The following is an 18,588-nucleotide window of genomic DNA, read 5'->3' on the forward strand; positions in this document are numbered from 1 at the left end:
AACCTATTAGTACACTGAATCCTGCAAGAGAAAGGAGTCATCTAAAAACAGGATAGCAGGCCCAGTGCTCAAGGGACCAGCTGATTCTGCAGGAAACTGAAAATCTGAAACATCATGGAGCAGCATCCATTGCAAGTGATTCAATCAGCTAAATAGATTGCAAGCATTTTGGCTTTAAAGTGGACCTTTCCCCCCTTTACTAAAAATCACATCAGCATACAGCTCTGCATGCTGATATGAAATCATCTTACGTTCATTAGCTAAACAAACATAGTTTTTTTTTTACTTACAATTACAGCTTTTCTACTTCCGGGTCCCCTTTGGCACAAATAATGTAATCTGTGCACAGTCGTTGCATCCTAGGAAGGTTACATCAGCAGAGCATTGCTGGGAAATCTCATCTGTAATCTCACAAGATCGGAGATGATGTGCATGGTCACATGTCCTAGTCACATGTACCAGAGTTCCAGGAAGTAAAGGGGAGATATAGTAATCTGCCCTTAGTAAAAATGGCCACTGTGAGAAAACGGGGGAGGAAAACAAAAATAAAGTATGCAAAGATTAAAAAGATGGCAATTCTCTATAAGTATCTGCTTGTGGATTGTCATTACTAAACATTCCTAGAGAGGTGTTTGTCATTTCAAAGAAATGGGTAAAGTTCCTCTTTAACCCCTTCATGACTGGGCTTGTTTTCAGTTTCTGTTCTTAAATGACTGACACACTTTTTACATTTTTGCTGTGTCATTCTTCATCTTTTTATTGTTTACAATTTTTTTTTATAATAATTATAGTATAAGCATATATTTATATATAATTTTTATTTTCTTAATTTTTTAACACATTTTTTGTCAGTTTATATCAAGCAGTGACTGCTTGATAAATTACCTTTTTTAATTTTTGGTTATTATTAGGCTGCTCCAAACTTAGGAACGGCTAATAATAACATTAGAGACAGATCCTGACAGAATGTCAGAATCAGTTCTCACTAAAGGTTTCTGATCGGGCCCAGACGATCAGAAGAGATACATTTCAGGCACAGAGATACATTGTAACAGTGGCGTAACTAGAAATCACAGGGCCCCATAGCAAAATTGTGTATGAGCTATTTAGCGATCGGTATTTATATGTAACGGCTTAATTCTTTCAATAATGAAAGAAAGAAGCTTTTACAAAAGCTTAACTATTTCATTAATGAATGCCTCAATACTGAGGCATTCATTAATGAATGGTAACCGCTGAGAATCAGTGGTTACCAGCACTACAGAGCTGCAAATAGCTGTTCATGTACAGCGTACATGACCAGTCATTTAGGCACTTTGTGGCGGGAAGTACAGTGTACGTCTCCCGTCACTAAGGGGTTAATATCACTTTAGTGATTGTTTCCATTAAATATCATCCTGAAGTCTTCCAATCTCTGCCTTATGTCTGTGTGTAGCCTTTGCCTATCTGTAATATATAATTCTCACTTGACTTGGCTGTGCCAATTTTGCCAACATTTAAGGTCTGCACATTTGCAGACAGTAATGCCATCAAATTGATTTGCTTATATGCATAACAATATATAATTCCTGAGACTTGTCCCTCCCTTGTTCTGTTACATTCCAGAGATGTAATATCTGGGACAGATTCCAAGCTGATATTTTAAGAATGCTGGGAAATGGAGGCTGTTGCTGTAATCAGGCTGCACATTTTGTCACTGTCAGGAGCAAAATGTTGTCTTACCACATGCTGAAGAATATATACATTGGGATGATAATGTTCCTCCTTTCTTTGGTGTAACCACGGGACATCTTCCCATATTCCTTTGTGAAATTCTGATTTTTTTCGCAATGTTATTTGCCCCCCAACTCCTTTTACTGTGCAATGACTGCAAATGTTACATTGGCAGAATATTAAAAGTAGCCTAGTTACATTTTTCTGTTTGCTCTCTCCTATGAAGATTGCCGTTTGTCTCAACATTATCAAAATAGTTTTTTTAAAAAAAGGAAATAAAGTTGGAGATCTTTTTACATCAGTCTCAAAGCTCTCCATAGCCCGAGGTCACATGACAGCCTTGTATTCTAGCAGATAGAGATGGAATGTGCAGTCTACCAAAAAGAGCCAAAGGCTACAGCGTGATGTACAGTATGTCCTTGGATCAACACAATTATCATCATATGTATGCATTCAGAGCATCAATAGCAATGAGAACCGCAGTCCGCTAGGAAAATGAATGTTTATTCTTCACTTCATTTTTACCAAGTCCAGGAAAAGGCAATATTTATAAAACTACAGCAGATCTAGAACATTTTTGCCGAGGTGATTTTCTGAGACAATTGCATGTGGATATTCGGGGTAATGCGGACAGACATAGATATAATCTCTTGCCTAGATGAACTGGCATTAAATTGTATCGCAACACACAAACAAAAAATAATACATTGTATCTTCCCAGGCAGTTTTTAGATGTCGTTGCTGCATTCATTTTTCTGTTTTTTCTCTTTATTTTGACTTGATATCCCTCTGAATAACACACTTCCTGTCCCTTCATGTCTACACCACACTGTACCTATGGGGGCAACTATGGTTGTCACACAGGCTGGACTACAAAATTGTCTGCCTTTGTTCATCTACATTATATGGTGGATTCATGGGACTAATGCTTACAAAATAAATATCTCTATCTATCTAATCTATCTATCTATCTATCTATCTATCTATCTATCTATCTATCTATCTCTCCCTCTCTCTTTATCTATCTATCTATCTATCTATCTATCTATCTATCTATCTATCTATCTATCTATCTATCCCTCTCTCTTTATCTATCTATCTATCTATCTATCTATCTATCTATCTATCTATCTATCTATCTATCTATCTAGCTAGCTAGCTAGCTAGCTAGCTATCTTTTAAAGCAACAAAATGTAAATTCTGAAAGTTTAAATTACTATGAACCCTTCCCAGCCTTGGCATTCTAACACAGTCATCTGAAATATAATTTATTGATGGCATCAGTTTAATCAGTGTGATTTTGCTGGCTAGCTGGAGGGGATTTTCCTGAAATGTGTGCAATTTCTGTTTCTAGAGAAGTATTGCGCCCATTAAAAAGATGGAAAAGAATGCTATTAATTAAGGTTTGGTCACCCGTACGTTGCTTATCACAATGTCCTTACACAGATATATATCTACATTAGTTAAAAGAATAGATTGTGTTCTGTCCTTGAAGCGCTGATCAGACAATCTCACTGCTGCCAATTTTTTTTGGGTGATTGAATAATACATTGATTCTGAGGACTGGGGAAACATTGTCAAGGGCTGAAATGTTTGCAGAGGTAATGTGCAGCTGAAGCAGCAGTGCAACAGCTGAATTGTATAAATTGTAATATTACCAGTGCCCCCATTTAATGTAAGTGAAAAGAAAAAAAAATACTATATGTCTGATGTTTCCATAACTTAATGGATCATATGTACCTGAAAAATAATGCAGTTATAAACAGAGGTGCATCCCATCAACAGAGGGTACTCACTGATTTGTCAGCAATGACATTAACAGGATTATTCACAAAAGGGTGAATAGTTTGGAGAAGGCAAGAGAAGTGAACAATCTAGGACAACATAGCTGATTTGGAAAAATTCTCCAATTCAGCTCACTTTCCAGTTCACCTATGTTGTCCTAGATTGTTCACTTCTCCTGCCTTCTGCAAACTCTTTACCCATTGGTGAATAACCCTGTACGTTTTTATGTTTGCCCCAACTGAGCAGATATCTCTAGTTAAATGGCAAATAATGTAACAATCACATGGTGAGAAGAAACTGGATACAAATTGGACACATTTTTTTATATGGGGCCTGATATCTAAAGTGTTTAAAAATAGAACTCCAGGATTTATTAAAATTAACCCTTGCACAGGAGCTACACTGCAAGGGTTAAGTGTAGGGATGCACCAAAATAATTTTTTTAGAATGAAACCAAAATAAAAAAATTAGTCAGGCTGAAACAAAAATAACTTTTTGTTTCCAACCTTTTTAAATTGTTTAAAATTATTTTTTAATTATTTTACATTTATTTTGATTTTTTTACTATAATGTTAGCAGCTTTGGGGAAATATTAAGGATCTAAATAGACTCCTGATGTTTCCCTTTTCAAATAGAAAAAGAGATTGAGACACAGAGTCCTCAATCTGTTTTTCTGCAGCTCCTGTTATGAATTAACAGGAAGCCGCCACACTGAATGCTCCTGTACATTTAAAAACTGTAGACATAATACCAGTTACTATATCCCCAATTATGAATGAACAGGAAGTGAAGTAGAGCACTTTCTGTTCATTCATAATTTGGGACACAGTAGCTAAATACTATGTCCTCAGTTATCTACAAACAATCAGAAATTAGTTCTGAACACTGAGTGCTTGTAACCTGCTCTCCATTCTGACTTGCCTGTCACAAGAGGCAGAGTGGGGCGGTGTTGGAGGAGAGCTTGACCTATTGTGACAGCTGACAGCTGTCTCCTCTCCACACTGTCCTGCTCGGCATCCTGACAGTTTCTCTCCTCCCCGTTGGGCGATGGTCTGTGTCCCCTTCGATTTCCGCTGCCTCTGCTGACACAGGCAGGGGAGAGCATTGGGAATAGGAGGGTACACAGACCGGCACCCAGTGGGGAGGAGAGAATCTAAGGGATGCACTTAATTTCAGGCCACATTTTTGGCCATTTTGGTACTGTCTGCATTTTGCCAATACCACCATTTTCGACCGAAATTTTGGTGCATCCCTAGCTAAGTGCTCTAGGGACTCAAATAAAGAAGATACACTCACCTGACCTTTGGACTCTTCTCACCCGGGCTTCAACGGTCTAAAGAACGTTGACTTCATCACACCTAATACAGTTCTATTAGACATGAGGGTGCCAAGGGACTTACCACAGCCGGAGCAGGGGGGAGAGATATGAGTGCTCACCAGCGCAGAACCGAGGATCAGGTGAGCAGATCTTCTTTATTTTCACCCACAGACCAAAACAAGCACTGAGTCCCCATTCACACATAGTTGTTATGTCGCTCAAAGCTAAGCAGGGCAAAATGCTCAAAACAAGGAATCACATTCACTTCTTTCGCCTCTGTTCACAGCTCAGTGTTTTTTCAGAAGTAGAAGCATTCCTGTTTCTGGATAAAATACATGAGCTAATTTTTGGCAGAACACAGTGCTTTTTGGTCCCATAGACTTCAAAGGGAACTTGTGTGCAAAATGCTCAGGTGTGAACAAGGGCCATAGAAATGAATGAGATTCCTAACTCTTGAACACTTTATTGCACTTACCTTTGAGTGACAACGTGCCTAGATGTGAATGGAGCCTTACACTTGCAGCCCCACTCCAAGGGTTAATTGTAATAAATCCTGGAGTACTTCTTGAAAGAGGATCTTTTAGTAAAATGCAAGGTCCACCTAATATATCAGAATTCCTCTGACTGTATCTCTCTGTTAACTTTAGGAAAGTGGCTGAAATCATGTAAGTAATTCCTTTATCCCCCTGGGCCATCTGTAGATCCATTTTAATTGGTTCATTACACGGATACAGCTTAATATTGTAGAACCAATAAAGTAGTAATACAATCTCAAACTTTTTATTTCAATAATGAATTCGGATCTCACAAATACACATCATCCAGCAAAGTGTTTCTTTACATTTTTGCCCAAACACTTACAGTCATCATGTTTCTGAACAGCTCCAACTCTCTCAGCTTCCCTGAACTTCCTGTCCAGTACAAGATCACAAGGGACAGAGCAGACTCCAGCAGCCGTCCATCTTCTAGCTTGGAGAAGGGAAAAGTGGGAAGCAGGGGATTGACTTGCCTTGCTGGTTATTTATTTGTGTGTTTGTGAAGACACACATAGCTTACTAGTACACACAAGGCTGGCTCCATAGAACCCTGCAAGGGAAAGGTGCCACCCTAAAACAGGATATTAGGGCCAGTGCTCAGGGGACAAGCTAATTCTGCAGGAAGCTAAAGCGTGTAAACTTCAAGGTGCAGCATCCATTGTAAGTGATTTCATCAGCATTTGAAAAAACTTAAAAACCTACTAAGTTTAATATCACTATAATCCCACATTGCATAAGACTTCTCAATCTTGCTGTTCATCATCAGTGCAGTGCACGGAATAGCTCATTTTTAATAATGCTTACACACACAATTTTTAAATTCAACATGCTCTTAAAGAAATTCCAAACCAAAAAGTAAACAAAATTGGCAAATTGGCATTTAGTTTTGGCTTCATCCTTTCTATGCAGCACTAGCAAATTTAGTACCATCTAATCAATTGAAAGTCACAGCAAAGGGACATTATAAATCCTTTTCTTCATCTGTTTGAGAATCACATGTCACCACGTAATCAACTACTTTTTTTTTTTTTTTACAAAACCCACAAGAATTATCTTCAGTGGAGAAATTACAGCCATCACAATGCGGGACTCTGGCATACAGACGCTGCCTACTTATTAATACCCTTATTTCCGTGAGAGATTGAAGGATGCGATAAAACACAGCTGTGGACTTTGTGTTCCTCCAACATTCAATCTGGCATCACTTAGAAATGTACCGGATAGAATTCGCCCAGGAAGACTTGTTCATGTCAATTTTTTTTAAGGGTCTTTTTATTAAATACGTATTTTCAACTGTTTTAAATAACCAGTTTTCAAATACAGAACAGCCTACAAATTTCCTGGAAAGGCAGTGAAAGAGTAATTATATCACGTTATAAAAGTGACACTAAACTCAGGAGTTAAAACTTAGAAATACATTCAAGGACCTTAACTATTAACAAAAATGTATGTTTATGTGTATCACTCGGCTGTAGATCCTCCAATCATCTCTGAATTGGTGCTGACACTGTCCTTCCTTCTGGAGGGTGGCTACTTTTGTTCCCCATGGTCCCTGTGTGTGTTGTAAAGTAGTCACCGCCCCAAGATTACTCCCGTGATGGACTACAATGACATATTTAGTTTAATAATTTGTATTTAGATTGTAGTCCATCTCGTGAGTGAGTTTGGAGCGGTGGCTACTTTACAACACATACAGGGACCATGGGGAACAAAAGTAGCCCCCCTCCAGAAGGAAGGACAGTGTCAGCACCAATTCAGAGATGATTTGAGGATCTACAGTCAAGTGATACACAAATACGTTACATTTTTGTTAATAGTTGGGGTACTTGAATGTATTTTTAAGATTTATCTTCTGGATTTAGTGTCACTTTAAGAAAGAGCAGCAGAGGCTTCCTATAGATTGTGGTATGTTATAGAACATGGTAAATTAGCTCACCAAAACTGATGCTTCACCTTTTGTCCGTGGTTACCCAGCACCCTGTCGCTATATAACAAAGAAGTCCAAAAGCAGGACCTGCTTAAGAAGATGGTTAATACTCACCAGCCCCACCTGTTACTCATATCTTAGCATTTGTCAAGAGCTGTGGCTGGTGGAAATAAAGTTGGGCAAGGAGAGAAGTTAGATGTTCACTTTAATGATCCCAATTTATTGTATGTATCAATATGTGTTTACAGATTTTAGCGGGTGATTTACTACATGAGTAGAGCATGTTTACCTAAATTTTCACTTTGGAAAGGAAACATTTTGTCTTACCTTAGTGAATGTCGTACCCAATACTCAATACCCATATCTCAAAAAAACAGGATTTTTGTTTTGCACATGATTGGTCAGCAGACCTTCACTATATTTTCTATGCTAAATGAAAATTCACTTTGCTAAGTATACAGCCTAAGCCCCTTTAGTAAATCAACCCCACGGTGATGGAAAAAAGATGGACACATCTCTTTTATGGATTCTCAAAGAGAAAACCGTCAAAAACTTAGCAGGTACAGCTCGGCTGTCTTCTGCAAACAAAAGTTTAAATTAAGCACCATGTATTAAATATTTATCTGTAACATAAAAATGTCATAATAACTAGTGGGAAATGATTTAGAAGATCAGTTTATAAACTTGTACACATTCAAAATAAATGCATTAATAAATAAAGTCGACCACAATGTATCATAGTTTAAGGTGGAGTTTTGTTGTTGAATTATGCTTTTTGGCTTTTTTTCTTCCCACCATTTTCAATACACTGATATTGCAACACCAAACTTCCATAAAACTAAATTAAAAAAGTGTGACATTTTGCCATGAAATATGGCAAAGTGCGGCATCACGAAAAAGCAGTTATTTTGCCAATCTCGGTAAACAGGTCCCCGTAGAGACACGGACAGAGGAGGCATGTTGGATGTCTTCTCAATCCATGGCAGCTTCAAAAGGAGATTAACCTTTATAGCTGCAATATTGCCAGGCTTTTGTGATGTAATAAAAATAGCATTGCTTGTAATTATGCAAATTAGACAATTATATATTCATAGCTTCCACTCTTATCAAAAGTGACACCGTTTTAAATGCAAATGCTCTTTTATGATTTCATCTCAAATTCTAGGGGTAAGTGCTGAAAACGGACAACACAACTTTTCTTTTTACTTACTGAAATCTGCCAGAATTTAGCAGTTTTACATGAACAGAATAAAGTCCAACTCCAGGCAAAGCTAATCCCCTTCTCATCCCAGCCTCTTACCCCCCTTTCACCCCTACAGTATTTTTGGGGTACTATATATACTTACCTAAGGCCACCAAGAGCCATAACTGGTTGATACATAGATGCAGTTGACCAGCCCTCTCTTCCTGACATCATCAGCTATTGAAATCTTCAGAGGTCAGTGCCCCTGTATAGTCAATAGGAAGTGTCCATAATGAAGTAAAGTTGATGTGACAACCAGCGCACTGGGCAATGAAATAAGGGGAGGGGGATGGCAGTCCCTTGGTGGATGGATCAAAGGAGCACTAGGTGTGCATCTCTCCTAAAGACAGATAGAGGTGCCCGGCAACCAGTGGCGTAACAATCACCATAGCGACCCAGGCAGCCACTATGTGGCCCGGGCACAGGGGGGCCCGGCCATGGCATCCCTCTGGTACCGTGCGGGCCGCCTAGGTCACTATAGCATATCAGGGTGCTGCCTGTTAAGAGGAATGCGCTGCTGTTAGATCACTGACAACCTGTCAGTGATGTGTGCGGCGGCGCATTCTTCCTCACATCTGCCATTGAGCTGTGTCAGTGACAGCCAGCAGCTGCTGCAGAAGAGACTGGACCCGGTGTTTGCAGTGAAGGAGGAGGCGGGGCCCTGCCCAGCAACCTGGAGGGGCCAATGATGTAAGAGGAGGCGGGGCCCATAGATAGAGGAGAAGACAGGGCCCGACGATGAAACAGGAGGCGGAGCCTGGGGATGAAAGAGGAGGCGGGGCCCGGCGACCATGGAGGCGGATCACACTGACAGGTAAGAGGTGTGCAGCCCACCTGAGACCCTGTAGAGCCTGCCATAGAGAGTCTATGGCGGGCTCCGCAGGGTCACTCTCAGGTGGGCTGTTTGGTATATCACGTGGGCTCTGCAAGGGGCATAACTAGAAATCACAGGGCTCCATACCAAATTTTGCTATGGGGCCCTGTGATTACTAGTTATGCTGAAAGATAAAACGAGAGTGCCACAACCTAGTGTAGTAAACGTGACATGGAAGTGTCCATGTCACCCAGGTAGGGATGTGGACATCTGAAAAAAGACCCTCCTCAATTGCAGGGGAGAAGATGGAAGACTAGGGACCCAGTGTGTCATGTAAGCCACAGAGTAAGGTAACTATTTCTGAAATTTAGAATAGCTAAAAAAATGCACTGATTAATTAGTGGGTGTTTGGGGGAAGGGGGTTGCTTTAAAGGTAATCTGTACCCACAGCTTCCATTGTAAAATGTCATTAAACCTTAATAAGGGTACTCAGTGTCTGCACTTATTCTTAGCTATCTTTCAGAACATCCAAGTACTGAAACCCAGGGCTGTCTAACATACAAACACAACTAGAAAGTTGGCACTTGACTTTGCTTCCTCCTACCTCCTATGCTGCAGAATTGGTCCATCAGGGTGGTTGGTGGTGTCACCAAGCAATAACAAGGTGGCTTGAAAAGCTTAAGAAGTTGGGGCCAAGTGCCAACTTTCTAGCTGAGGTTAGTCTTTTAATATTAGAGATCCCTGAATTTTGAAACACCAGAAATGTCTCTCCCTTTGAGTAAAATAGTGAGCCACATTAACTTTCCTGATAAGCCTGCAGGGACAGTGCAGCTAAAGGACCTACACAAAGTCTGATGAAATGTCGACAAAGGCGTAATTGGTAATTTCACTAGAATCAAGCTCAGTGACTTCACCCACTCGTTCATAAGTGTTATTGTTAATTTCAAACCACATATACACCAAATAAGCATTACATATTATTTTAAAAGATGATTTTTCATCTGCCCTTCCAAAAGAGAACCTAAACAGTGGAAGCTATGCTCAAAAAAGCCAAGCTGAGGACAAGCAACCAGCCACCAGCATTGCATGTGGACTCCCTGCAGTTACATAGTTACATAGTATTTGAGGTTGAATAAAGACACAAGTCCATCAAGTCCAACCTATTGAATCAAGTCCAACCTATTGGATCAAGTCCAACATATTGGATCATGTCCAACCTATTGCATCAAGTCCAACCTATTGAGTTGCACTGTGTCTCTGTGTGGAGGAATCCATATCGTTAGAAAAGCAGGGCTTTTCTTCCTTATATTGGAGCTGCCTCCCCCCACCATTGACTGATGATTTCATAACCGGTGCAGGGATATTTAAGAAGCACCAGGAGAGGTGGAGAAAGCACAGACCTACAGAGTGAATTAATAAGAAGCAGTAAGCTGCTTGTTTGCAGGTCCTCAGGTACAGCTTTCTCTCCAGCAAGTAGAAGAGTGAGCAGCATTTATGTCCAAATCCAAAGAAATTTGCGGCCAGAGTCAGCAGTGCCTCTCAAATTGCAGATATACAGTTACAAAGCAACAGAACAGGAGCTTAAGCACAGGGCACTTCTATTTCAGGAGCAAATCAAGACAAACAGTATATTTTTCTGGGTACTACTTAGGCACAATTAACATTTCTAGATGTTTCCTATAAGATGGTACATCTTCACTGTGTGAGTTCAGGTCCACTTTAAACATGTCTATACGGTGGCTTTATGGGAAGGCTTTGCTCATTTTCCAAACATGGAAAGACTGTTGATAGATTTAATGCAGAAGTCAAAGCTTTCAACAGTGCTCTATAATGGAATTACAGAACACACATACCGGCACAGCCTGTTCAGCCACTGTGCTGTAGATCTGCTTAAAACAAACAGCCATAAAACAAACAAATTCCTCTAAGTGTTCTAAATCGATTATATTCCTCAAGCCTTTGTGGTCCCTGAACCTCTAAGCATTTCTTTGACCTAACAGCCCTGAGGAATGCATTAAAGATGTCTCCCCTGGCACCTAATGCACACAAGACAACAGAGGGTTTTAGAAGTGCCGCTACCTTGAAATAGTTCAAAGACACTTCCGGTGCCTAGACACAATACATACAGAATAAGTTCTTGGCAAGGTTAGTTACCAGCTAGTAAAAAGGGTCGTGCTTTGTAGACAGGAAGGCAATATATTTAGGGTAAAGATAATTGACTGGGACACCTGCAACATGCATAATTCATAAGATGATACCACTTTTTATTTAAGAGGATGGATAACCAATACAAAGGGGACCTATTAGGAGAAGATTAAGCTATTACTAACTTGTTTATGAAGTTTGGGTTGCATGGTTGTCATCCTTACTTTAGTACGTAATATGTGAGTGACCTGAAAAAGGTGAAAATTAGATGTCTAGACACTTCACTGGCTGCATTAAATAGAGTAAGAATAAGAATGACAGACAGTTTCATCGCCCTTAAAAAACAAGTCAGCAATGGTCAGGTCCCATATTTCTCTTGACAGGTTCCTTTGAAAATAGAGCATTTAGAATTACACAGATTTTTTATTTTTTTTACATAGTCATGTTTATTTTTACTTTGAATGATTCAATACCTTTTTTTAAGTAGGATTAAGAGTTATGCAGAAGCCTACAACTAAATATACAATTTAAATACATAGATATAACATAGATGTTTCTACCTTCGAAAATATGTATGACTCTGTATGTCTCTAGGTATACTTGTGATTCACACACCTCTGGCATCACACAAGTAAGGTGGCACCAAGCTGTAGCTTGGCAGCTTCCTGTCCCACCTGCCTGCTTGTTGGAGTATACATTATACTGCTGAGGACCACCCTAAGCTCCTGTACACCTGCAAGTGTTCCCTAAGATGTACTGTAGAGCCAGGGGTGTCCCTAGCATTTTTCCTGCCTAGGGGGGAAGGGGCACTGTGATTGCTGGTGCCACATGCAATACGTGTGGGGGGAGGTGCTGGTGGAGAGTGACACAGCTAAGAGCCGGGTGGGGAGATGTGTAAGGGTTCTGTATCTCCCCTCCCAGCAACCAGGAACTCTCAGGCTAGTGTCCTGCCCAGCTCTTGGTAACCAGTGATTTTATTGGTTGGCAGGAGCTTGGTAGGATGCCAGCAAGAGCATCCCAGGTTTGCTAAGAGCAATTGATAATCCATCAAGCGGTACTGCCACAGATTTAATTTGTATCTCCCCCTGGCCCAAAATTCACTAGGCAGTGGCGGTGCATAAGACCTTATTCATTTTCACTGAGCACGTGAAAACATTTGTACGATTGTTTACATGCATATATCATGAAATATGGCCATCATTGGACCATGAACATACATTTTTCTTGTTTTGGTTTACACAGCTAGACACTTTGGACCATATCGAGCTTTGTGAATGAGACCATAGCATACAATACTGCTATGTTCAGATTCACATATCATGGATCTGAACATAGCATATTGTACATCCATGTGCATGAGCCCTAAGTTTCTCTAACTTTAAGTCATTTGTGGATTTGGGTTTTCTCTTTGGGTTTTAATGGGGATGATCTCCTTAACAACTGTATTGTTTTAATGTCTATATATGGTGAGCACAGAATGATGGTCAACCACTTTTCACATATCTTTTTAAAAGAATGCTCTAACAATCCATCCATGAAAACAAGATATTCAGAAATATTTCAGTAATTACTCTAATGCATAGTAGGAACAAGTTCCCCTAATGAACTGCAGTAATATGGCGTACATTAATGGCCCTTCTAACAGTTATCTCATTATACTAACCCCCTGTAGTTACAACTCATAATATACTGTTCTACAGTATATATAGAAACTCAAATTATGGGTAATAAAGATATTACTGAAGGGAACACATGAATAAATACATGTGCCAAGAACTGGACAAAATTGGACTTGGGGGGGCATGTATTGGCATTGATCCTAGCAAAGCCACATCACCCCTATTACACATTTTAAATGGAATTTATAGTATTATTGTACATATTGTCTTACATTATTATGTTAAGGTTTAAAAAATGAAATATTTAAAACCATATGTCTTTTTACTCAGGTTAATATAAAATATTGTATATCAGTATTTCATATTTATGTTTCCAAGCAAAAGGTACAACTCTAGACATTTTTTTAACAGGTTTACCACTCATTCTTACCATTTCATGGACAATTTTTCATTCTCAAATTTTCATCAACAACTGAATAAGTCAGGGAAGCATATTAGACATAGAGTAACTGTCAAGGTAATCTAAGCATGCTGACGCTGCTAACCTGGGTTTGGGCATTTTGGGATCAAAGACCTCTGGCACTGAAAGAGTTTGAAGCGTATAATCTTAGAACATAAATGTACCGTACATGGAAGGAGACCAAGCTGAACAGAGGGGCTACTCTTGCACCACTCCTCCAACTTCCCTGGAGATGGAGACAGGTGGAGAGAGAACAGAGTGAAGCAAGAGTGCTGATACAGTGGTTTGTGCAGATTTGGTACCGGAGCTTGAGTGCAATGACTTAGAGGTGACAGCCGGAACTGGCAGCAGACTGAGCAGTCTAGCAAGGCTTTAGGCCAGAGCATGGTGTCCAGGTAGCCAAGCCTGAATGGAGCCAATGGAAGATTAGGAACATAGTTGGATTCACAAACCGGGGTCATACACGATGGGTCAGTCTGATGCCAAGTATAAGGTGCCAAATCTGGAGTCAGGAGTGAGGTCAGAAACCTAAGCCATGGTCAAAAACAGGTCAACAGAACCACAGGATCAGGAAACAGGAACACAGGGAACAGCTGAAAACCAGTCAGCAATGGGTTCAGTACTCACACTGTTTTTTTAGTGCATCTGATGCCAATGAGCAGGCGTGCGTGCAGGAATGTGCACAGCACACATGCGTGCAAAGTCCCCAATGCCAACATGTTCATGCATATTTCCGTGCACACATCTGCAGGCACGATTTCCAGCATGTACACACCCAGCATTCTGAGGACAGGGCCGTGTGGCATGGCACATGCATGTGCTCATACCACCCTCTTGTCTACATGTCCAGCGGAGTTGGACAAGTGGTGCAAGTGTAGCCCCCTGTTTAGCTTGGTCTCCTTCCAGGTACGGTACATTTATGTTCTAAGATTATATACTTCAAACTCTTTCAAATCTACTGACATACACTATTTCGGTTCCATCAGACATTCAACAGCTACAGGCTCTACTCCTTCTTGTCCTGATAACAATGTATTGTTCCAAAGAGACTGAGTGGGCATCACAGTTCAGCATAAAACTAGATTGCTTTGAGGGAAAGAGCTCTTAAAATTACCAGACAGCCCAGTCTAGCAGGACAGAAGGCCTGATTCTTCTCTGCTACAGTTCATGTACATGTAAGAGTCTTGTCCCTCCCCCAGCCTGTGACTGGACAGTGAAGGAGAAGCAGCAGACTGATAAACTCAACTCTCTATCATTCTGCTATCTGCACCTATTGCCATGCTCCTTGAAAGCACTTTAGCATACTGGCTGGCTCATTGTGTTTCTTCTCCCTATCCAAGTCTGAGCTGCATTGTACAGGGGATTGCAAAAGACTGATACCAGGTCAAATTCAAGTACTTACGCTGCTCAAATTAATTAAAATATATATATATATTTATTAATGAATACAGTGCCGATTTAATTTGTCTTTTATATCTGCTTGGAGTTCAGCTTTAAGCTCCAATAGCAATAGTCTTAGCTCATCCTTGCTTTCCTTTGCTATATGATATGCAGATTGGCATTGCTCTAAAATGAATACTTATGATTGCATTATCTTTAATTCTAGAGCCCGCTGACAGGCCTTCAGTTCTTTTGATTGCAAACTCTGAAACAATTGAAGTGCTGGATCTTAATGGGGGCAAAGCGCCCACCAGGAGCCCTATGAATGCAAATGGAATTCAAACGCTGGATTTTCTGTATGATGAGAACACCGTCTGCTGGATTGAATCCAGGAAGTCTTCGTACCAGCTGAAATGTCACAAGATAACTAAGACGTGGACTTTCACAGAAGGAAAAACAATACACATATCTCAGCATCTACATAGTAAGTAGACTAATAGATTGTTTTCTATTGTTTATTAAGAGGTCATGTATAGAAGTTTTTCTTTAACTACTGTTGATACAAAGCAAAGTTTCATTACAGTGAAACTACACTTTTGTTGAGAGAAAAGAAAATGGCGCCAACTCCATTATGAACATTGCAAGTATTAAAAAAAAACACTTTATTGTAGATTTAGGTCAGGTCTATGCAATTGCTTCCTTAAAACGGGAGCTACAGTGAGGGGGCTGCCTACTATAATCACCTGTTCAGTCCCAGGGCTGTTATAAAAGTATAATTTCATATAGAGTGGAAGGATGACAGCGCCAAGCCATAGGGATTGGTACAGATAATCATTTTTGGATGGCTTCCAGACAACTAAGAAAGCTTTTGAATGAAGTTCACAAAGAATTACAATTTTGGATTAAAAGAGAACCAATGCCAAAAAACTGTAGTTTCTGGTTGCTTGAGAGCTAATAGCAATTTTTTTTGGGTATTATCAATATACATATAGATAAATTAATCTGAAAAATTTATATATATGAAATTAAAAAACAAGCAATTGTATAGACACAATTCTCTGTCTTTAGTATCAGTAAGGTCCAGAATAGTGTAATGACTTGATCTGCATGCAAAGGGATGTAGGTATTCCCCCTCTTTTTGTCTTTTTTTCTTGTATTTTCTTGTATCTTTCTTATATTGCTACTTTATCATTTATGAAGATGATCTTCTGATGACTGTGGGAGACAAATAGAGCATCCGGTAAAAGCCTTCAGCAAACACAGAGAGGTACATTTGATAGGAATTGAGCGCAGAACCCCAGTGCTGCAAAGGCCACAGCAATAACCATTGCATCATTAAACTAGTGTATGGAGATAAAACAGACGACTTGCCATGGAGAACTGCTAGAACGAATCTTCAAACCTGCTCAATTAAATTGTTCAGATAAAATGTTAGCATATATTATTAGCTTTTACTTTGAAAAGAAAAAAAGAAATCAAAGCATTGTCAAAACTGTCAGTCGCAGTAATTTTTACTCTGAGACCGAAGGTAGAGATGGTCGGCACAGTAGGGGTTTGTGTTCTGATAAAAGGGTGGAGAGGCTACAGAATTATTCCCTGGGGATGCACAATTAGAATTGGTAAAGTCTAGCAGTATTAAGTGGTCATGTCGCATTATCCTCCACAATGCGTCTCATTTGACTGTATGTATTTGATGATTGTGTTACTAATAACACATTATGCTCTTCAGTTTGACATCAACAGTGAAAGGCCTTCTTGTATTCAGGGATGGGAATACAAAAAAAATATTTTTGATTTATAATCGTGGCAGATTTACGAGACGAGTTTAGAAAAGATTGTAATCATTGTGTACCTCTATAAATCTTGTTTTATTGTGCGGTTCAGATGCCAGGCTTGAGGGACGCCATTATAATTTTATAATCGTTTGGCAACGGGCTATGAATTCACTTACATAGAAATTAGTCTCATAATGGTTGCCTTTTGTTTGCTTTTGTGTTTTGCATGGGTCCTGGCAGGGGAAAAAGCCATCTACACGTGTAAAATGTTTTCAGCACAAAAATCCAAAATAGGCAAAGAAAAAAAAAATGGCATCAAAAAATTGCAAGCTGGGAACCCGGAGATCGGTTGGAAACAGCATTTTATTTTGTAATTGCCTGGTCTTTGGCGGATGTCGCATGCCAATAGAGATAATGCAATAGTTGATGTTTACGAAAACAAGCAAAAACAGAAGAAGCAAATAGGAACCAAAACAAATTAAAAAATTAGTTTAAACAGTACTCCAAAAATGAAGAGCCCAACCAAAAATAAAAAGTAGCTTTTGCTGCAATACTCACTGTTATCCTGGAGCTTTCACCCACGGTACTTTTTAATCCATTTCTTCCAAGCATTATTTAATCCATTTCTTCCAAGCCCAGGATTTCAAGATCCCATGCCCAACCCAGGACTGTACAGTGAAGGGGAAGCATTGATGAATTCACTCTGCCTGGAGCTTACTGCCCCATTAGGTTGTCCTGCCTTTCTGTGTGGTTTGTCCCCTGGCTTTAGAGAGGTCAGGGCAATTGATATAGAGAGTAAGGAAGAGCTGGGCTGGTGGAAATGGGAAAAAGCTATAGAGAGAGATGAAGAAATAAGTGACACTTGCATTTTTCCCCCTTCTTGGGGTACGCGGGTGGGCCTTCTGCCTTGTAATCCAGAAGAGGGAGGAGGACCTAAAGCTGGAATGTTACTTCTGTACATCATTGTGAGTACCACCCCTCCTTCTGCATTCAACTGAAGGGAAAGTTGCCTAAGAACTGGAAAATATGTTTTGAAAAGTCTGTTGTGTGTTTGGACATAACTGTCACCAAGTTCCGAAATCAAGAAGTGTTCTGTTGGTGTGTTCGGTTAAGATTAGCACCATTTATAATTAACAACTTGGTAATATTCATCAACAGCCAAGTGTCATTGGTAGTGCTACTGATTATGGATGGACTGTCCCTAGTTCTCTTTGAGATACATGGCACAGTCTATAGGGAGTGTGAATCAGAAGTCAATGAGGGTTGGAAAGGAGGGGTGGTTTAGTGATGGAGGGCTCCTCAATGGCAGTGGCTGGGAAGGTTCTGCCATCTGGGCTCCCATTCTTATAGACCTCAGGTGTGAGATGGGACCCCCTATGGACTAAGCCTTGAACCATTGGTGAAGGAGAAGCCTTTTAAATCTAGTGTAAATGTGAGATTGCTGACTAGAGCCAAATAAGCATGGAACCTGAGTTATGGTGAACCACAGGAATGGAGCTGGGTTCTTGATCCACCATATCTCTAAAACTGTACTACTTTAGAGAGATGGTGGCAACTGGCTTAACAATCCAGCCGCATTGTCAGCACAATTCATGAACTGAATGGCTCCTTGTCCTTTTCCCTCCTATTCCAGTCTGTACAAGGATTACCAAATCAATAGAAAATTGCCAGTGGAGCAGGTGTCCCCATTGGAAGATTTATTCTCACCTCTTGTTTTGGTGACAACTTTGATTTCGCATCACTTCCTATCTCGGTGAAAATGGTTTCTAAAATGAATAGAGACAGTATCTACTTACTGTTCTAACCCTTTGTATATTCTATCCAAAATGTCCAAAATGTGTGTGTACTGTGTATATATATATATATATATATA

At 39.9% G+C, this 18,588-nt stretch overlaps 1 protein-coding gene across 1 annotated transcript in view; it reads left to right on the top strand.

Moving 5' to 3' along the window:
- LRP1B (LDL receptor related protein 1B) overlaps positions 1–18,588 on the top strand; it is a 1,026,358-nt gene that overhangs the window by 324,507 nt on the left and 683,263 nt on the right. Inside the window, exon 6 of the mRNA XM_018554232.1 lies at positions 15,167–15,424. Coding sequence (XP_018409734.1) covers positions 15,167–15,424 — 258 coding nt within the window. The remainder of the gene's footprint in view (positions 1–15,166; positions 15,425–18,588) is intronic.

Source organism: Nanorana parkeri, unplaced genomic scaffold (assembly GCF_000935625.1).
Source record: "Nanorana parkeri isolate BGI_ZX_2015 unplaced genomic scaffold, ASM93562v1 scaffold148, whole genome shotgun sequence".
Lineage (NCBI taxonomy): Eukaryota > Metazoa > Chordata > Amphibia > Anura > Dicroglossidae > Nanorana > Nanorana parkeri.